Here is a 22,080-nt window from a genome sequence, read left to right as displayed (position 1 = left end):
AATTCAAAGACTCAGACATGAGAGGTATGTGGCAGTATCTACAGTCAATCACAGATTACAAAAAGAAAACCAGCCCCTTCGCGGACCAGGATGTCTTGCTCCCAGACAGGGTAAACAACTTCTTTGCTCGCTTTGAGGACAATATAGTGCCACTGACACGGCCCGCTACCAAAACCTGCGGACTCTCCTTCACTGCAGCCGACGTGAGTAAAACCCTCGCAAGGCTGCAGGCCCAGACGGCATCCCGGCCGCGTCCTCAGAGCATGCGCAGACCAGCTGGCTGGTGTGTTTAAGGACATATTCAATCAATCCTTATCCCAGTCTGCTGTTCCCACAAGCTTCAAGAGGGCCACCATTGTTCCTGTTCCCAAGAAAGCTAAGGTAACTGAGCAAAACGACTGACCACTCACTTCCGTCATCATGAAGTGCTTTGAGAGACTAGTCAAGGACCATATCACCTCCACCCTACCTGACACCCAGAACCCACTCCAATTTGCTTACCGCCCCAATAGGTCCACAGACGACGCAATCGCAACCACACTGCACACTGCCCTAACTCATCTGGACAAGAGGGATACCTATGTGAGAATGCTGTTCATCAACTACAGCTCATCATTTAACACCATAGTACCTTCCAAGCTCATCATTAAGCTTGGGGCCCTGGGTCTGAACCTCGCCCTGTGCAGCTGGGTCCTGGACTTCCTGACTGGCCACACCCCAGCTGGTGAAGGTAGGAAACAATACCTCCACTTTGCTGATTCTCAACACTGGGGCCCCACAAGGGTGCATGCTCAGCCCCCTCCTGTACTCCCTGTTAACTCATGACTGCGTGGCCACGCACGCCTCCAACTCAATCATCAAGTTTGCAGACTACACAACAGTAGTAGGCCTGATTACCAACATTGACGAGACAGCCTACAAGGAGGAGGTGAGGGCCCTGGGAGAGTGGTACCAGGAAAATAACCTCTCACTCAACATCAACAAAACAAAGGAGCTGATCGTGGACTTCAAGAAATGGCAAAGGGAGCACGCCCCTATCCACATCAACAGGACCACAGTGGAGATGGTGAAACACTTAAAGTTCCTCGGCGTACACATCACTGATGATCTGAAATGGTCCACCCACACAGACAGGGTGCTGAGTGAAGAAGGAGCAACAGTGCCTCTTCAACCTCAGGAAGCTGAAGAAATTTGTCTTGGTCCCTAACACCCTCACAATTCAGATCATCCTGTCTGACTGTATCACTGCCTGATACGGCAACTGCACCGCCCGCAACCGCAGGGCTCTCCAGAGGGTGGTGCAGTCTGCCCAACACATCACTAGGGGAAAACTACCTGCTCTTCAGGACACCTACAGCACCCGATGTCACAGGAAGGCCAAAAAGTTAATCAAGGACATCAACCTTCCAAGCTACGGCCTGTTCACCCCACAATCATCCAGAAGGCTAGGTCAGTATAGGTGCAACGGACTGAAAAACAGCTTCAATCTCAAGGCCATCAGACTGTTAAATAGCCATCACTAGCCGTCTTCCACCCGATTACGTAAATAACTAGTAGGCTACAGCTGTCAGTGTTCAGCAAGTTAACATTTGAAATCCATTATCTCAGTTAGATTTTCATACTTGAACTCAAAAGGAACAATTGTTATTATCAATATGTTAACATTACTCAAAAGATTACCACAGTTTGCAGATAGCCTGTTTGCTATCGTAAAGTTGTAAGAAAGTTTAGCTAGCTAAATGACTTACTGCAGAGTAGGGCCAGCCATGATCTAACTAGTAACTTAGGCCGGTAGTTGATTTTAACGTACAGTTATGATAAAGGGGATTTATAATTGAGATTGAGATTGAGATTGGACTAAAATGTGGGTAATTGGATGTTTAGATGTAACCATAGACTGTCTTATTTTTGCATAGAGTCAATTAAACAGGAAAAGAAAGGCAGAGATATCAGACTTCTGTTCTAAAAGGACCCAATGGTAAGCCAGGCCTGCTTTAAACTACACATTTTAGTTAGCAGCTGTTAGTATCTAATCTTGTGGATCCCTTAATTATACATTTCCATATTAGTATGACACATTATTTAACGTGTATTTCAGACATGTTTGCAAACATTTCCTAGAACTCTTTCAGGAGCTTTCAACAGCTCCTGGTATAAGGACAATTCATGACTTGAATATTCTGTAAGTCAAGATTCATTTTTCTCTGCCCAATAAACCTGAATCTGCCTTCACATCAGTTTAAAGATTCTGGGTTTAAGCTCCATTCGAAGGCAGAGCATCATATCAATGCTATGTATGCTTGGGATCAGCATAAAAGGGCTATTGACAGCAACTCATCAATGTTAGATGTCATAAATAAGGACCGGGAAAAGAAAGTGAAGGAAAACTGTACTTACATTAAAACAATTGCAGATGTGCTCCTACTAACTGCCACTCAAAATATAGCACAGAGGGGTCAGAGAGTCTGATGACTCTCACAACAAGGGTCATTTTTTGACAATCTTAGAAGAAATAGCAATGTATGACCCTCTCATAGAGAAAAGGATGAATGCATGTGGCATTGCTAAGTACACAAGCCACCAAATCCAGAACAAAGTTCTTGAGGGCTTAGCTGAGATGGTACAAAGTAAAATAATAAGAGAAGTAAAAGAAAGTGAAGTTTTTAGTGTAGAAAAAATAACAAATGGCTTTAGTTGTGAGGTACTATTATAACGGGACACTTTGTCAGCTGAAGCTTAGATGCAGCAGGTCTCACAAAATGTATAATTGATTGCCTTGAAAAACATGGTCTGGACTACATGGCATGCTGTAATCTGAGGGACAGTCTTCCAGCAGTTCTGAGAGTGCTACAGGGTATCACACTTGAAAATAGTGGTGATAGATCGGTGGAGGCAAGCGGCCTTCTTTCTCAGATAGATTTACATTTCATAGGGCTTTTGGTTACCTTTTGTAAAGTGCTTGGTGATGCCAAATGTCTTTCTGACTTGCTCCTATCAAGCTCTCTTGACCTAGCAAGGGCTGTGAATCTAATAGGTGCCCTTAGACACATTACAGGACTACAGAAGTGAGGGTTACTTTGGAGAACTATGGAAAGAGGTTGAAGAGATTGTACACTTATTTTGCAGTGCTCTGCAAACAGTGTGTAAAACAAGCTTAAGATTTCACGACTCATTGATGATGAGCACTGTAGTACAGAAAAATAGTGACCATAGTAATGGTGAGAGCTTCCAAAGAGCTATCTTTTATCAGGTGCTTGACAGTCTCACAGCTGAGCTGCAGAGGGGTTTTTCGAAGAAGAATTGCAAGATAATGCAAGGGGTCCAGTCTCTCAACCCAAAGAATATGTTCTTGATTGAGGAGCCTCTGTTTGCCTTTGCTCAGACCTTTGAGCCAGATTTAGAGGACCTCAACTCAGTGTCCTCCTTGACTCAGTGTTGAGTCAAGGAGGGCACGCTCCCTCAACATGGATGTGTTTGTGAAACATTTTGCCAGCTCTCACCAGAACCGCAGAATTATGCTGTTTTAAATCTACCTAGGATAATTTGGTCCCTCTGGTCATGATTAAAACCTGCACTGTGTACTAGCTAGTACACTGACATCCTAAAATAACAAATCCAAAAAGGGTATCATGTTACACAGATTTAATTTGGTCTTGATTAGGCCAATTCCAAAACTATTCTTTGCTACTAGTTAACCTAATATATATATGAGCAAAATATGATACTGTACATTTGTAATATTACTGGGCACCAAAATTATTTTTAAAGTCCATTTCTGCTTTATACCCGGTATGTCAAATTGCAGTAAGTTTACCTTTTTGTAAATAAACTATGCCATTTATGTAACACACAAATGCTATCTTATCTCCTTGGTGCTTGAGCTTTATTTTCTGAAAATATTTTGGATGTTCAACACTTATAGACCCAGATTATATATTCATGAAAAGTGACCCAAGTGTGTGTGTGTGTGTGTGTGTGAGTGAGTGAGAAATTTAGCTGCAGGTAGAGACTAACAATTCATAGTATGTTAAAGAATTCTAGAGAAGTAACCCTTTTGGACCACACCATCTGCCATATTGAAGAACTCCGGGTTAAGTGAATTATCACTTCTACCTCTAATCAGCAATTATAGGATACATTGATGCTCCTTAGATGCCAAGTTAGGGTTACACACTAATTTTCGGTCATGGTCTATGGACCCCCTGAAGTAGCCTTGGCCTCCCCCTGGCCACCCCATGTATAAAACTTTAGTTCTGCCACTGAACAGGACCAAATGTTGATCTACATAAGTAGTTTAAAAGAACGCCACATAAAATAGGCTTCCACCCAATTGCCGACAGATTTTCACGTGAATATTCTAAAAGCATTTTCCCACCAGAGATGGTTCCATCAAATGTACTTTATAAAAGGCTGTGCGTGTTGAGTAGTGCACATAAAACTAGCTTTTGCGGTTAAATTCCCATGTACCGAATACAAAATACAATTTAAATGGGTTTCCATCGCTTTTTCAACTCTCCTGATCGTTTTATCTACATTTTTGTGGGGGTTATAGAGTGAATGTGACCGACCACTCAGTGCGGGTATAGCCTACTGCATGATGAGATTATTATGGACAAAAGAGCAAGACTTTTTATTTGTCAAACGGCAGCCAAGCATCTATCATCATGTCACCAGAATAAGATCCTCGGTATTTATTGGAAAGGATCGTCAAGCTCATCACGGTGCACTTTCGCCACCCTGTGAAGTTCATCATAATTTATTTAATCTGTAGCATAATAAACTGCATGCTTTCCCAAATCAAAGTGGGAGGACCACACAACACATAATCGCGGACTCCAAATTGACTTTGATATGATGGTTATTATGTCAATATTTTCACATAAAGGCGTTTCCACCGCCATTTCCCACATTATTAATATTACCAACACAAATGACACCAACTTGTCTAGCATATTTTGTTTTGTCGACATTTCGACTGTCTTGAAATGTTTTGTCCAACATTTAGCCTACTTTACTGCATAAAAAGGTTGGATGGAAACCTGCCTAATGTCGCAAAAACAGAAGGATCATCTACTCATTATCAATCATAAAATATTTAAGATTAGGCTATTTAAATTATCAACATTGTTCTCCCTTGTCTAGACACCTGTCCAGATGCAGTATACACAACATCACCAAAGGCATGCAGTCACCCCTTCAAATGAATGGATTTGGCTATTTCATCCACACCCATTGCTGATGTGTATAAAATCAAGCACACCACCATGCAATCTCCATAGACAAACATTGGCAGTATAATGGCCTTACTGAAGTGCTCAGTGACTTTCAACGTGGAACCGTCATAGGATACCACTTTTCTAACAAGCCAGTTTGTCAAATTTCTGCCCTGCTAAAACTGCCCCAGTCAACTGTAACTGCTTTTATTCTGAATTGGAAACATCCAGGAGCAACAACGGCTCATTGCGAAGTGGTAGGCCACACAAGCTCACAGAACAGGATCGCCGAGGCGCGTAGAGCATAATAATTGTATGTCCTTGGTTGCAACACTCACTATCGAGTTCCAAACTACCTCTGGAAGCAACGTCAGCACAAGGGAGCTTCATAAAATGGGCTTCCATGGCCGTTCAGCTGCACATAAGCCTAAGATCACCATGTGCAATGCCAAGCGTCGGCTGGAGTGGTATAAAGTTTGCTGCCGTTGGACTCTGGAGTAGTGGAAACTGGTGGAGGAGGAATAATGGTCTTGGGCTGTTTTTTATGGTTCAGCCTAGGCTTCTTAGTTCCAGTGAAGGGAAATTATAACGATACAGCAAACAATGGCATTCTAGACGATTCTGTGCTTCCAACTTTGTGGCAACAGTTAGCGAAGGCCCTTTCCTGTTTCAGCATGACAATTCCCTCGTGCAAGGCCCATACAGAAAAGGTTTGTAGAGATCGGTTTGGAAGAACTTGACTGGCCTGCACAAAGCCCTGACCTCAACCCCATCAAACACCTTTGGGATGAATTGGAACGCTGACTGTGGGCCAGGTCTAACTGCCCAACATCATTGCCCGACCTCACTAATGCTCGTGGCTGAATGGAAGCAAGTCCCTCCAGCAATATTTCAACATCTAGTGCAAAGCCTCCCCAGAAGAGTGGAGGCTGCTATTGCAGCAAATGGGGGCCCAACTCCATTTTAATGCCCATGGTTTTGAAATTATATGTTCAACGAGCAGGTGTCCACATACTTTTGGTAAAGTAGTGTACTTTAAACTGAATGCCTAAATCTCATATATAAATTAAAATGTAATATTCTGCCACAACAAATTTAGCCCAATCTAATTCAAGTGGTAAAGCTGTGGAAATAAATTGTTCGTTTGTTTATAAGGCCTACTCTGTTTAAGACATGAATGAGGTGCAGCAGAGGCAGGATCAGATGGGATCCCTCCTACAGCACTACCATCACCGCCACCACCTCACAAGTTGTAGCGTAAACTCCTCAAACATCCCGCCTTCAAACTTCATCACGTAACCAACGTCAGTGCAACTCAGTGGGGAGGGAGGAAGCTGAAATGGTATGACCCATGTGTAGACAGGATGACTCAGCACATGGAGAGCAGCCTCTTGAAGCACCTACACCACTTGTACACAAATGCTGCTGGTGACAACTACAGCTGGTATACACTTTCAACAATGATCTGAGGGAATTTACAAATTACAGCAAATATTGGACTATATTCCCTCTTTCACATATGCTGTGGCTATTACATGACTATTTCTGATTTGTAACATTCTGCTTGGTTTGATACATGTAATTATATACGACTGTACTTACAGGGTAACTGTAAAATGCTACCATGGATAACAATGCCCCCTATTGGAATTAAAAACATTGTCTGCTGAGACCTCAGTTTCCTGGGGTTTAAAATGCTATAGGGTGCAGACAGAGCATCAAAAAGCATCTGTGATGTGCAATTATGCATGTAGTATGTACTTTCTATAATTCCATATGGACATTGCGATAAGGTTATCTGTGACAGGAATAGTATAGGCCAGCAGGAAGTTTGTGAGGTTAGACCTTTACTGAATTTACAAATGCGAAATGCAGATATCTCAGACAGCTACTGTCTCTAGTCTCTGGCACTTTGAATTAATGACCACTACCTAAGCTAAACAATTTGACCAGTTAAATACTGTTGTTTCAGCTCTAAGCATTTCTCACAATTACAGGACAATGACAATTTCATAGTGAAAATAGATGAATCTGTAAAATGCATTGCATGTAATCTGTTCAATGCAGTATTTACACTTCCCATCTTAATGGTCAACCTGTATTAAACTAACGTCCTCGTCAGACTCATCCATCACCATCTGGCAGACCTGAAATGTAACACAGGACAGACAGGGAGAGGAGTGAAAACAAACCCCCATAGTGCAGTGTTTCCAACCTGGTCACCCAGACTCTGACAGGCCGGCTACAACAACATGGCCTCTAATAGGTTGGGTGACCTGGTCATTAGTGGCTGACTGCAGCCTAGTTGTCTTGATTGATATCCTTGTGGTACACTCCTTTTCTTCCCGTGCTACTGGGGACGTGTAAACCCTGACCATGGCTGCTGTAAATATGCAAGTGTTTATTTACTCAATACTTACATAACCAACAGGGACTCAAACTCATCAGCAATTTCCTTCCAACTCTCCTCAAGACAACAAGGGCACCCAATATATTCCACGTGAACACAAGTGAAAATCAACAGATTGCGTTTGATGATTTTTGTAGCTTTCGTTGATATTTTGAACCATAAGTCTCAAAACAATCTTTATTATTCAACACCAATGGTATTGTAAAACAAAACAAAAATCCTGTGCAAACTGTGAATTGATTTAAGTACACCCTTCAATATATGGCCTATATGCTTTCATAAACTAACCCCTTTACAGCAGTGATATCACAGCTTCTGAAAACGAAGCCCAGTGTGTTTGTCGAGATTTCAAATTAAATGATCGGCACCCCATCACGTGACACCATTGAGCTGAAAAGACAGCAGACATTCTTTACCCTACTGTAGCTCTGAGCCCTGTGTGGATTCAGCTGGAGTGTCTCTCCAGTGATAAGACAATAAATATTGCACCATTGCAGCTTTGATAGATGCTGCCTCTTCTGCAATAGAAGGCAGAACAAAGGATACAAAAGAAACTAAAGTTAAAAAAAGAAGCGGTGACAAAGTATGACAGGTGTCTGTCTACACAGGAGTACAGAGGGTAAGCAGAGGCATACACCAGTCCTCCACACAACAAATAAGCATTCACTAATCATGCACCCAAACGACAAACAGAGCCGCTAGTACACAAACATAAAATTGCATCAGGATAATGTGACAGGAAAGGAAGTGAAACTCCACTCAAGTACAGAGAATCTATACATATGAGCTAATACAGTATGTACTCTAAACAGTAACAGTTTCACTATCATCCTCGAACCTGCTCATCTATTCACATTGATTCAATTCTGTGCACTAATTGGAAAAGACAGTAATTTAAGGACTTTCTTTAAAAATGTGTTGTTTTTTGATTGACTAATTAGGGGAAGTTATGAGGCAGCTGCCATTCGAACCTTACAGGAAGCTTTAACGAAACCTGCGTGACTGGATAAAGTATGCATGGGGAGCTCTCAAACCTCAGGCAAGGAGTTACACACCAAGTACCTAGTTCATATTTCCAGCAACATTAAAAAAAAGGCAGATTTTGACATCATTAAAAATAAATAAGACAATCTCATGGTTAACTCAAGTATGCAAACTCAACATGCAAGATCTCCCATACCAGAGTCCCTCCCAGTGCGGTTTCTCTGTTCATTGGATTAATTCAAAATCCAACTCAGTTTTAGAGTTTTTTGTCATTACCAGCTAACAAATGAAGGCCTGAACATAAAAGTGCAGGCATAGGGACTCCAGCTAGGGAAAGGAGCTGGTTTTGGCGTGAAAGCTGAAGTCTAGAGGGTGATAGGGAGTGAGGGGGATCCCAGACCATCCTCTAACCACTCAACAGTAGAGGGGGTGCAGCGCTGCGTGGTACAGCTGTGGATACGTCGGAGTCGCAGCAAGTAGAGCAAGATGGAGAGGAAGACAACCAGGAAGCAGGCCAGAAACAAGTAGTGGTTGTTGACAAAGGAGAAGCTGTGACGCCAGTGGGCGTGGACTCCTTTGAGGGTCTCCTGCTGAATATCCCTTGGAAAGGAATGTAAAATAGTGCAAGTTTTCTCCATATCCTAATCAGCAAAAATATATTGGAGTATCACAGTGTTAAAGCATGATGAAGTGTGACAGCAAGTGTTCTCTTACCTTAAAGGTAGAAAGCGGGTTCTGTAAAGGATGGCTCCAAGAGTCCATTGCACCTCTTTATCATAAACTAAGAGGGCAGTCCTCAGGTTTTTGTAGTCTATAGGGAAGGAGAAGCCTGAGTGGAATACCTCATACATCCAGGCTGATTTAAAACACTGGTACCTGCACACAAGACAAATATTTACATGAATTCTCCCCGACAACTCTTTACTATTACTGGACTCAAGTCTTACTAAAGAGCCAGAGCTGGTGGTGGGACTTACTTGAGTCTGTGAACATCAGCGTGAGATGCATATAAGCCTGAGTCAAATCGCTCTTTCAGAGATCTCCACTGGGTGGCGCAGTAACCCTGGAGATTAAGCACAATGTTGATTGTAAACACAGCCACCATCTTACTGCAAGTAGCCTAAGCTATGGTGAAATACATGCATTTCCATGCAGTTAGGAGTGCCAACTACATTGAAGAAGTGCTGCTTTGCTGTGGTAAGGCCTCACCTTGGCAGCAACGGAATACTTTGAGGAGTTAAAATCACCACCCATGCGCAACACATCCTCTGTGCAGTAGTAGAACTCAGAGAACCCATAGAACTGGCTGTTGGGGTAGTCGATGGGAGGCTGGTAGATGCCATTGAGGGAGGAGTGAGTCTCGTTGGTGCGGTTAAGGAAGGGCTGAAGCAGCTGTCTGCAGTGATCAAAATCCCCTGTGCCACGCAGGTGGAGTTTCTGTGTCGCTGGCCCCACCTCGTCCTGCAGGTCTGTGGGTAGACACGGGTCGAGCAGGGGGGACTCTGCCGTTTCACCTACATGCAGACCCAGGAGCCTGGACAAACCAACTAAAATGAGCTCTCCATAATGACAGCAGAGAGCAATGTCAAACTAGTAAACTATCAGTATCATTAGCTATCATAGCATGTGTTAAAGGTTCTTACTTGTTTTTAGTGAGAGTGTTCCTGACAATGCTCTCCTCATATCTTTGTCGAGCAGCATTGCCTCCAAAGCCCAGGAAGGTGGACACATACACCCGGTAGACATGCTCTGTCCGGTGGGCATCGCAACCCAGGTTGAACTCCGCAAGTAAGTTCTTGGCCACTTCCTCCTATAAAAATCAAACATTCAATATCATCCAGGAAATTACATTATTTTATCTAGGACTGTCTATATATGTATAACAACCATTTACTTAAAGAAACTTTGATCAAGATGACAGTTCTAGAAAGTTCCGCATTTAAAAAAAACTGCAGGTGAATTACATTCAGTGGAGAGCAAAAACTACAAGAGTAAGAGCGCATGCAAATTGTCATAGTAAATTTAAAACCAAACATTTTTGTGAACTGGCAAAAATAATTGCGCAGGACTGAAAAGCTGATGGACTTGGACTGTTTTAAATGAATGTATTATTATTATCTGGTCATGGATGTTTTGCACGATGTCTCTTAAGCATTATCTGTGATCTTAAAAGTAGACTCAGTGAAATGACGTTGCCACGAGCAGCACCGTAGATATTGAGATGAGCGAGATGCAAAACTTTGCTCTCACACAGTAACCAGGTTTCCATTCAACCTTTTTATGCAAGTACAGTACATGTTGGATAAAAATGTTAAAAAGTCATAACAGGCCTGATGGAAACAGAAGATTTGTCGGTAAACTTTCCAAATGTCGACAAGATAAAATAAGCTAGACAAGGTGGGATCTTTGTGTCGGAAAAATTATGCAAGAAATGTCGACGTTAACACTTACACACAAATATTGATATTATAACCATCATATTGAAGTAAAGTCACCCAATAACATTTGTGGTCCTCCTACGACTCGTCGGGAAACTATGCAGTTTGTTAGGCTACAGATGAAACTTCACAGGGTGGTGAAAGTGCAAGGCGATGAGCTTGATGCTAACAATTCCAATAAATATTGAGGATCTTATTCAGGTGATATGATCTATTTTGTCCATAATAATAATAGATCTAATGTAGGCCCTACCCACACTGTAACTGTGAGCTGTTGTGGGCAAACTTGCTATATCATGCAACCATTTAACTAGTATTTATTTAACCGCAAAAGTATTATTTTTTTTGTTTTATGTGCACTACGTCATCACACAGCCATTTATCCACAAGTCAATTTGATGGAATCTGGTGGGAAAATGCAATTTTAAAATATTTGCATGAAAATCTATTGCCAGTTGGATGGAAAGCTAGCTACAGACACAATATCTACGCGTGTGTGCATGGGTTCGCTTCATGCTGTTACAGCATGGTAGCCAGAGGACCAAAAACAGCAAAGAAGTTGATTCTTGCACTTTAACGCTCTTAGCTGTTGCAGAAATTACCCCACTATGCGGTTTATTGTATGCCTCTATATCAAATTGCGGAGTCTTTAGAGTTTGAACTAACACATTCTACTATGAAGCAATGCAGCAGGCTTATCTTTAGAGCAGACCTCCAATAGTCCACTCTGAATGGAGAGGACTTCATCTCCAGAGGACAAACATGATGTTTACAGGTTTAACCAGGGAATGAGTGGTGGGAAGAGAAAATGAGTGAGTGACAAATTAAAACAGCACAAAAAAGGGAAATTGTTGTTGATAATAACCTGTTGTGGAGAAGCAAAGCTTACAGTTTTGGGCACTTCATATGCTATCTGAGTGGAGACACCCCCCATGTCCAGAACACCAGCTGTCCTTTTCCTCACCAGCGCCTCCTGCTGGTCACCTCCAGGTACCTGCACCTCTACAACTGCATCCCTCTCTATAGGAAGGATAGGGGAAGGAGTCACAGGTCCCATTGAAGAAAAATAATGAAAGACAAATAAAGTGGTGTCAGAGGTAAGTAAAATAAGGGAATTAAAGTATTCAGTGTGACGATATGCAGATCTCTTAAGGAAATGTATTTAGATACTTACCACTAGCCACATGATTAAACCTTCCAAGGACAAAGTTGATTCCAATCCATGCATACACACCTGTCCAAAAACAAGGATAATTTATATATTCCAGCATTTCCACACAGATGGTGACATCTCAATGTTGAATGGCCAGTGTTTAGCTTGCCTGCTACTCTAAACAGGTTAGCTCACCTTCCTGCTTGCCAGAAATGACCTCCACATGGGAATCAGAAAAGAGGAAGTTGAAATGTACAGGGATATCGGTCCGTAGATCCTCCAGAAGTGCTTCCTGTTGACTGAAAAAGAGGAAATAAGCCAATGTTCACATGGGAGGTCACAGCGGTAATAAAAAATAAACACTTGCAAGTTTCCATCTCAAGATGAGAAATACTCAGTTGGGGTGTACCTGTCAGACAGCACCCTCATTCCAGCCGTGCACAGGATGTACAGAGGGGTCTCCTGGTGCTTGTGTTTGGGGATGTGCTGGGCAGCAAAGCTCAGCAGGGGGTGGATGTAATCACTGGCCTTCTCTGGTGTTTTTGCAAGCTCTGAGATGCCTACAAAAAAATCTAAGTATTAAGACCATGGCTCCGTCTTTATTGGTTGGAATGGATAAGTGTTTTAAACTAAGCCAATGTCTTCTAAACTCAGCAAAAAAAAAGAAACGTCCTTTTTCAGGACCCTGTCTTTCAAAGATAATTTGTAAAAATCCAAATAACTTCACAGATCATCATTGTATAGGGTTTAAACACTGTTTCCCATGCTTGTTCAATGAACCATAAACAATTAAGAAACATGCACCTGTGGAACGGTTAACTTCTTGAGGGCCGGTGGCAGTATTCGGTAATTCGGATGACTGACGTGCCAAAAGTAAACTGCCTGTAACTCAGGCCCAGAAGCTAGGATATGCATATAATTGGTAGTATTGGACAGAAAACTCTGAAGTTTCTAAAACTGTTCAAATAATGTCTGAGTATAACAGAACTGTTATGGCAGGAATCTGCCCATCCAAATCCTTGTTTATGGGAAAATAAAAGGAATACCTCCCAGATTGCAGTTCCTAGGGCTTCCACTAGATGCCAAGTCTTTATAAAGAGTTTTAGGCTTTTATTTTTTTTTAAATAAGCTAGAATTTTTTGTTTTTCTAGGTGGCTCCCATTTTGACTGTAGTATTGTGGCGTGTGTGGATGAGGGTGCGCACTTCGTTATTCATCTCCGGTAATGATCATACTATTCTCCATCTTAAATTGTACCGTTTATTTACATATTAGGGTACCCGAGGATTGATTAGAAATGTTGTTTGACTTGTTTGGATGAAGTTTATCAGTAACTTTTGGGATTAATTTGTATGCATTTTGAACGAGGGAAACAGGTGGATTCCTGATTCAAGCGCGCCAACTAAACTGACCTTTTTGGGATACAAAGGACTTCAAACAACAAAACGACCATTTGATGTGTAGCTGGGCCCCTTGGGATTGCAAACAGAGGAAGATCTTCAAAGGTAAGTGATTTATTGCCAGTACATCCGAACATCACACCTGTTGGACAGGTACAGGATAGCAACAACAACTGCACGAGTTACACCAGGTAGGCACAATCCCTCCATCAGTGCTCAGACTGTCCGCAATAGGCTGAGAGAGGCTGGACTGAGGGCTTGTGGGCCTGTTGTAAGGCAGGTCCTCACCAGACATCACCGGCAACAACGTCACCTATGGGCACAAACCCACCGTCGCTGGACCAGACAGGACTGGCAAAAAGTGCTCTTCACTGACGAGTCGCGGTTTTGTCTCACCAGGGTTGATGATTAGATTCACGTTTATCGTCAAAGGAATGAGCGTTACACCAAGGCCTGTACTCTGGAGCGGGATCGATTTGGAGGTGGAGGATCCGTCATGGTCTGGGGCGGTGTGTCACAGCATCATTGGACGGAGCTTGTTGTCATTGCAGGCAATCTCAACGCTGTGCGTTACAGGGAAGACATCATCCTCCCTCATGTGGTACCCTTCCTGCAGGATCATCCTGACATGACCCCCCCAGCATGACAATTCCACCAGCCATACTGCTTGTTCTGTGTGTGATTTCCTGCAAGACAGGAATGTCAGTGTTCTGCCATTGCCAGCGAAGAGCCCGGATCTCAATCCCATTGAGCACATCTAGGACCTGTTGGATCGGAGGGTGAGGGCTAGGGCCATTCCCCCCATAAATGTCAGAGAACTTGCAGATGCCTTGTTTGAAGAGTGCGGTAACATCTCACAGCAAGAACGGGCAAATCTGGTGCAGTCCATGAGGAGATGCACTAGTGCTTAATGCAGCTGGTGGCCACACCAGATACTGACTTACTTTTGATTTTAACCCCACCTTTGTTCAGGGACACATTCAATTTCTGTTAGTCACAGGTCTGTGGAACTTGTTCAGTTTGTGTCTCAGTTGATGAATCTTGTTATGTTCATACAAATATTTACACATAAGTTTTCTGAAAATAAACGCAGTTGACAGTGAGAGGATATTTCTTTTTTTGCTGAGTTTACATTATGAAACCAGAGTGGAAATGTATACATGTGGCTCTTCCCAGCAGCACACCAGTCATCAGCAACCAGGTATGTCTCACCTGGCTTGATCTTCATGACCACTGGTTTCCTGTGCTGGTCTCTCATCTGTCGTATGTCAAGCAGATCATGGGGATTACCATTGTGCTGGGGCCAACAATACACAAACACCCTGGAGCCACTGCTACCGCAGTCTACCACCAGACCGTAGTTCAGGTTGGGATTGCTGGTGTCGGTGGCCTCCACATCTGTGACTCTCGCCAAGTGTCTGGTGATCAGAGGTGAATGAAAAGTTGACAATTGTATGCCAAATTCAGCCAAACATTTTCTTGTCTTTACAGGAATATGTAATGATATCTTCTAATGTGGCTGCTACTAGTGACTCACCTATGGAAGTAGTTGTCCTTTCTGATCCAGATGTCCTGGCCCTTTCCTGTTACCAACAACAGGTAAAGCAGTCCTAGCAATCCCATCAGCAGACCAAATAAGAGTAGCTGCCTGAATGAAGGTAGCAGTAGACGAGGAAGAACCAGGGGTGACAGGCTGAAGTGCCAGGAGGCTGGGAGGCACGAGAAGCTGATCCTGTAAGGACAAGTGAGACCTTGGTATGTATGGTAAAATACACTTTGACTAGTCTATGCAATAGCGGCATGCATGCCGTCCATGGAATAATAATTAAAGGGTAACAATTCCTAGTCCTCTACTCAGTCGGTCGAGCCTACCTTCCCATGACGTGGACTGTCCTAGTTCACTGGATGAAAATCATTCAAAGGGGACACGAGTCTGGGATGTTGGCTTCAGAGCCTCACCATTTCTCCATCTGCTCATTGTCTTGATAAAATAAAATAAACACGTTAGCTACAAGCTAAGCAGTAATGATGACATCGATACCAACGCGTGTCAATACCAATGGTGACATTTGGCCACTAGCGCATCCACCGGCACAACTGCCACGTACTGCATTGCATAATAATGTAATGATACTGGTCCGATTTCAACTTGTTAGCTGGTTTAATTAGCTAAGACAATACGTTAGGCTAGGAAACGCTACATAGCCAGCTATTTGGTAAACAATATACCTGTTAGTTAGCTAGCAAGCTTATTAAGCGGGGGAATGTTTGGATTCTGGCTAGCGAAACAAACAGATCACTGGTTAACCAACGACGATAGCCGGGGTATTTTGCTAGGCTTCCGTTAGCCCCTGCCTTGTACTAGGAGTATGCTGTGCCCACGGTCCATCTAAAACCAAACTTAAAATGTACTTACTGTTGCGTTTCGAACAACTTCGTTGCATAACATTTACATTAGCTCGTTTGCTGCTGAATATTGTTACTAATACTATTGGGAGGATGCGCTAACAGCACCCTAACTAGCTAGTATTCAGTGCGCAGGTCAGGCAGATGTGACGTAGCTAGTAAAAGGTGCGGTACGAATGTTTTTAAATCATTGGCACTCCCTGGCGGCTTTCACTGGTACAGCCTGCTTGCTCAGGGTTGGGAAACTGGCAGCATCCTCTGATCCTTTTTGGAGGGGGACTCAGGCGGTGTCTTTGCTTACTATTGCGAGGTAGAACACACAAGGTGCAATTTCGTAATTTAGTTGTGTATCAGTTGTATTCTTGCTGCCCCTCATGAGTTTAGATTGGTGGCCCCCACCCTCAACAGCTCAAAGTTGCCACAAATTAAGAAAAATGTGCAACTACACTGGAAACAAGGAAACAAAGAAAACTGGGTAACACTTGACACCCAGTGTTATAACAGCTGACATAACATGGTCTTAATACTGTCATGGCGCATCTATTTAGACCTGTTGTGACAAATTGCATTATTTTATGGCTGGTAATGACACCTACATAGTCAAAACCCTAATACCTACCACAGAAGGCAAAACATTCAATTACAGTATAGCCTACTTGTCAACAGTATGTTTATGTTATAAAATTCTGAAATTGACCATATTAAATTATCATTGTAATTGAACACAACAATGACATACATGCACCTACCCCAATGCTGTTGCTGATGATTGGGGTGGATAAAGGAGGAGCAGGACAAGACACCCTCTTTTTGACTAATGACTGACATAAGGGAATGTACGTGATAGGCCAATCTAGCCTATGTGATTATGATGTTCATAATGCTTATTGACAGTGTCATAAAGTGTACTTTCTTGACATAATGACAAAGGAAATACAGGTTTAGATTTTTTTGCAAATTTATATTTAAAAAAATGAAATATCAAATTTACATAAATTCAAGCTCTTTACTCTGGACTTTGTTAAAGCACCTTTTGCAGGGATTACAGCCTCTAGTCTTCTCGGGTATGACGCTACAAGCTTGGCACACCTGCATTTGGGGAGTTTCTCCCATTCTTCTCTGCAAATCCTCTCAAGTGCCGTCAGGTTGGATGGAGAGTGTCGCTGCACAGCTATTGTCAGGTCTCTCCAGAGATGTTCAATTGCGTTCAAGTCCAGGCTCTGGCTGGCCCACTCAAGGACATTCAGAGACTTGTCCCGAAGTCACTCTTGCATGGTCTTGGCTGTGTGCTTAGGGTCGTTGTCCCGTCTCCCCAGTCGGAATTCCTGAGCACTCTGAAGCATGTTTTCATCAAAGATCTCTGTACTTTGCTCCGCTCATCCTTCCCTCAATCCCGTCTAGTCTCCCAGTCCCTACCACTGAAAAACATCCCCACAGCATGAAGCTGCCACCACCATGATTCATCGTATGGATGGTGCCAGGTTTCTTCCAGACATAACGTTTGGCATTCAGGTCAAAGAGTTCAATCTTGGTTACATCAGACCAGAGGATCTTGTTACTCATGGTCTAAATCAAATCAAATCAAATTTTATTTGTCACATACACATGGTTAGCAGATGTTAATGCGAGTGTAGCGAAATGCTTGTGCTTCTAGTTCCGACAATGCAGTAATAACCAACAAGTAATCTAGCTAACAATTCCAAAACTACTACCTTATAGACACAAGTGTAAGGGGATAAAGAATATGTACATAAAGATATATGAATGAGTGATGGTACAGAGCGGCATAGGCAAGATACAGTAGATGGTATTGAGTGCAGTATATACAGTGCCTTGCGAAAGTATTCGGCCCCCTTGAACTTTGCGACCTTTTGCCACATTTCAGGCTTCAAACATAAAGATATAAAACTGTATTTTTTTGTGAAGAATCAACAACAAGTGGGACACAATCATGAAGTGGAATGACATTTATTGGATATTTCAAACTTTTTTAACAAATCAAAAACTGAAAAATTGGACGTGCAAAATTATTCAGCCCCTTTACTTTCAGTGCAGCAAACTCTCTCCAGAAGTTCAGTGAGGATCTCTGAATGATCCAATGTTGACCTAAATGACTAATGATGATAAATACAATCCACCTGTGTGTAATCAAGTCTCCATATAAATGCACCTGCACTGTGATAGTCTCAGAGGTCCGTTAAAAGCGCAGACTAATGCCCTTCTCCCCGGATTGCTCAGCTTGGTAGCCAGCTCGAGGAAGAGTCTTGGTGGTTCCAAACTTCTTCCATTTAAGAAAGATGGAGGCCACTGTGTTCTTGGGACTTTCAATGCTGCAGAAATATTTGGTACCCTTCCCCATGTCGGTGCCTCGACACAATCCTGTCTCAGAGCTCTAGGGACAATTCCTTCTACCTCATGGCTTGGTTTTTGCTCTGACATGCACTTCTTCGATGAGGTTTAATGGCGCTTGGCATCCAATATGTTGCATTACTGCCACCTACTAGAATGGAGTACACCTCCCTTGTACTTTGCTTAATATATTTTTTTAAACTAAAATCTAACTACCATCTAACTACTCACAAAAAATAAATAAAACCACCCTACTCCACTATTTAAATCTATTTAGTCTGACCTCATGCCAACAACCTGAAATGATGGGACATCACCACTTAACACACCCTGCAACTCTTCTGAAGTCAAGTCACAAACACCCAAATACTTCTCTGCAGCTGCCACCACAACCTCAATATTCTGTGACTTATGTTCCATCCCTGCAGTAGTTGATAACCATTGCTATAAATGCTAAAAATCCAATCTTACTGAAATAGATATCACTTTTTGGCCTATCCCTCTGTACTGGTACAGATCTACTACTCACACCACTCCTCTCAGGATCCCTCCCCCTTGATTCATTTTCCCCCCTACTTTCTTCACATATGACAACTTCTGCACTACTCTAACCCTGGAAACCTCAACATGCCTCTCTCACACGGGACATTTCTGATCCCCAGCCCCATGGGCACCCCTACAATTAACACATACCACTACTTTCCCCAATGCTACACATTACTTTGTCTCATGCCCTTCTGCACACTTCTCACACCTAGGAACCTCCCTCCTACAGACTGCTGCCACATGCCCATAAGCTTGACAACAGTAACAACGTAATGTAGTCGGTACAAAAGCTTGTATAGGATAACTTATATCCTAACATCACTTTGTCGGGCAAAGACTCATCAAAACTCAAAAGAACAGACACTGACTTCCGTTTCACCACCCCGTCTGAGTCGCACCAAACGACAAGCATCACAAACACTGGGAATCTTCCCCTTCAGTTGGTCAATGTTTAAATGTACTGCTGCCCTTGTAATCATTCCATTCAATGGCACCCTTTTCTTGAAAGCGGAACAAAACCACATTTCTTGCCCCCATTCATTTAACTCGAGTGCCTTCTCCCTCTGACCAGCAGAAACACAAACAATTATCACAACACCACTTCTGGTTACCCTCACCAATTCCACAGCACCCAACTCTGTTTTCACCTACCCTGAAACCACAAATTTATCAGCCAAAAGACAAGGGTCCACTTCTTCCAAAAACTGTCACTCCTGTCAGACTCAGCTTTATCCTGAACCTCAGTGCATGTCTCGAGCTCCGAGAACTTCACTACACCAACCACCTCTGATACTTCACCCTCATTCACTTCCATTTCTCCTCCTGTCTTCAGCTCACTCATTTTCTACCATCTACAAGCCATCTCCCCTTTTCCTGCCATTTTTAACCGACTGAAGCTCGCCATCTTCCTCCCTCTGTCTCTCTTTTTCCCCTCCATTACTCCTTATACATCTCCTTATAATACTGAACATCTAACATACATCTTGTTCTTGCTTTCTCAAAAGGACACCATTTAACTGGCTGTCATAATCTATACAAGCAGCACAAACCCTTCAGGATGTAAAGCTCAACAGTGCATCCCACTAATAATGCAGCTGCTTCAGCTTGATGTTATTCTTTTTCAAACGCTACCGCGACACTTTTCAATTTCAAACAAGTGTGCTCTCAGGGTCCATGACTTCCACCAGCTCTGTCCGTAATCCACCTTTAGCTGGAACCACGCTCTCTTTCTCCTGACAAAATCCTGACATGCACTGTCAACTGTGGGACCTTATATAGACAGGTGTGTGCCTTTCCAAATCAGGTCCAGTCAATTGAATTTACCACAGGTGGACTCCGTTCAAGTTGTAGAAACATTAAGGATGGTCAATGGAAACAGGACACACCTGAGCTCAATTTCAAGTCTCAAAGCAAAGGTTCTGAATACTTATGTAAATAAGGTATTTGTTTTTAATACACTGCTCAAAAAAATAAAGGGAACACTTAAACAACACAATGTAACTCCAAGTCAATCACACTTCTGTGAAATCAAACTGTCCACTTAGGAAGCAACACTGATTGACAATAAATTTCACATGCTGTTGTGCAAATGGAATAGACAACAGGTGGAAATTATAGGCAATAATTAAGACACCCCCAATAAAGGAGTGGTTCTGCAGGTGGTGACCACAGACCACTTCTCAGTTCCTATGCTTCCTGGCTGATGTTTTGGTCACTTTTGAATGCTGGCGGTGCTTTCACTCTAGTGGTAGCATGAGACGGAGTCTACAACCCACACAAGTGGCTCAGGTAGTGCAGCTCATCCAGGATGGCACATCAATGTGAGCTGTGGCAAGAAGGTTTGCTGTGTCTGTCAGCGTAGCGTCCAGAGCATGGAGGCGCTACCAGGAGACAGGCCAGTACATCAAGAGACGTGGAGGAGGCCGTAGGAGGGCAACAACCCAGCAGCAGGACCGCTACCTCCGCCTTTGTGCAAGGAGGAGCACTGCCAGAGCCCTGCAAAATGACCTCCAGCAGGCCACACATGTGCATGTGTCTGCTCAAATGGTCAGAAACAGACTCCATGAGGGTGGTATGAGGGCCCGACGTCCACAGGTGGGGGTTGGGCTTACAGCCCAACACCGTGCAGGACGTTTGACAGTTGCCAGAGAACACCAAGATTGGCAAATTCGCCACTGGCGCCCTGTGCTATTCACAGATGAAAGCAGGTTCACACTTAGCACGTGACAGAGTCTGCTGTGGAGAACGTTCTGCTGCCTGCAACATCCTCCAGCATGATCGGTTTGGCGGTGGGTCAGTCATGGTGTGGGGGCATTTCTTTGGGGGGGGCCACACAGCCCTCCATGTGCTCGCCAGAGGTAGCCTGACTGCCATTAGGTACCGAGATGAGATCCTCAGACCCCTTGTGAGACCATATGCTGGTGCGGTTGGTCCTGGGTTCCTCCTAATGCAAGACAATGCTAGACCTCATGTGGCTGGAGTGTGTCAGCAGTTCCTGCAAGAGGAAGGCATTGATGCTATGGACTGGCCCACCCGTTCCCCAGACCTGAATCCAATGGAGCACATCTGGGACATCATGTCTCGCTCCATCCACCAACAGACTGTCCAGGAGTTGGCAGATGCTTTAGTCCAGGTCTGGAAGGAGATCCCTCAGGAGACCATCCGCCACCTCATCAGGAGCATGCCCAGGCGTTGTAGGGAGGTCATACAGGCACATGGAGGCCACACACACTACTGAGCCTCATTTGGACATTACATCAAAGTTGGATTAGCCTGTAGTGTGGTTTTCCACTTTAATTTTGAGTGACTCCAAATCCAAACCATGGGTTGATCAATTTGATTTCCATTGATCAGTTGTGTGATTTTGTTGTCAGCACATTCAACTATGTAAAGAAAAAAGTATTTAATAAGAATATTTCATTCATTCAGATCTAGGATGTGTTCTTTTAGTGTTTCCTTTATTTTTTTGAGCAGTGTACATTTGCAAACATATTTTCACTTTGTCCTTATGGCATATTGTGTGTAGATTGATGAGGGGGGAAAATCATTTAATACATTTTAGAATAAGGCTGTGATGTAACAAAATGTGGAAAACATCAAGGGGTCTGAATACTAAACCGAATGCACTGTATTTGGCATAGTTATTATCATACAACCCAACCTCATTACAGTCAATCTGAAAT

General features: G+C 43.1%; 1 protein-coding gene across 3 annotated transcripts; it reads right to left on the bottom strand.

The window, feature by feature from the left end:
- Positions 1 to 7,786: 7,786 nt before the first annotated feature.
- On the bottom strand, positions 7,787 to 16,146 carry entpd4 (ectonucleoside triphosphate diphosphohydrolase 4). Of its 3 annotated transcripts, XM_024417488.2 has the most exons (14): positions 16,014 to 16,146; positions 15,470 to 15,578; positions 15,135 to 15,329; positions 14,810 to 15,015; positions 12,608 to 12,758; positions 12,394 to 12,497; positions 12,220 to 12,279; positions 11,935 to 12,065; positions 11,712 to 11,792; positions 10,251 to 10,417; positions 9,817 to 10,141; positions 9,585 to 9,670; positions 9,322 to 9,483; positions 7,787 to 9,207 (listed from the first exon to the last, which is right to left on the bottom strand). In XM_024417488.2, exons 2-14 carry the CDS (start codon positions 15,475 to 15,477, stop codon positions 8,973 to 8,975), a joined length of 1,911 nt encoding a protein of 636 aa, XP_024273256.1. In that variant the 5' UTR covers positions 15,478 to 15,578; positions 16,014 to 16,146; the 3' UTR covers positions 7,787 to 8,972. The 3 variants fall into 3 exon arrangements, with proteins under 3 accessions (XP_024273256.1, XP_024273257.1, XP_024273258.1); XM_024417489.2 differs by lacking the exon at positions 11,712 to 11,792 and having other exon boundaries at positions 11,911 to 12,065; XM_024417490.2 differs by lacking the exon at positions 11,712 to 11,792.
- Between the last annotated feature and the right edge of the window lie 5,934 nt (positions 16,147 to 22,080).

This window comes from Oncorhynchus tshawytscha, linkage group LG04, assembly GCF_018296145.1.
Source record: "Oncorhynchus tshawytscha isolate Ot180627B linkage group LG04, Otsh_v2.0, whole genome shotgun sequence".
NCBI classification, from domain to species: domain Eukaryota; kingdom Metazoa; phylum Chordata; class Actinopteri; order Salmoniformes; family Salmonidae; genus Oncorhynchus; species Oncorhynchus tshawytscha.
Note: the sequence above shows the minus strand (reverse complement) of the source record. Positions and strands in the feature narration are given on the sequence as shown.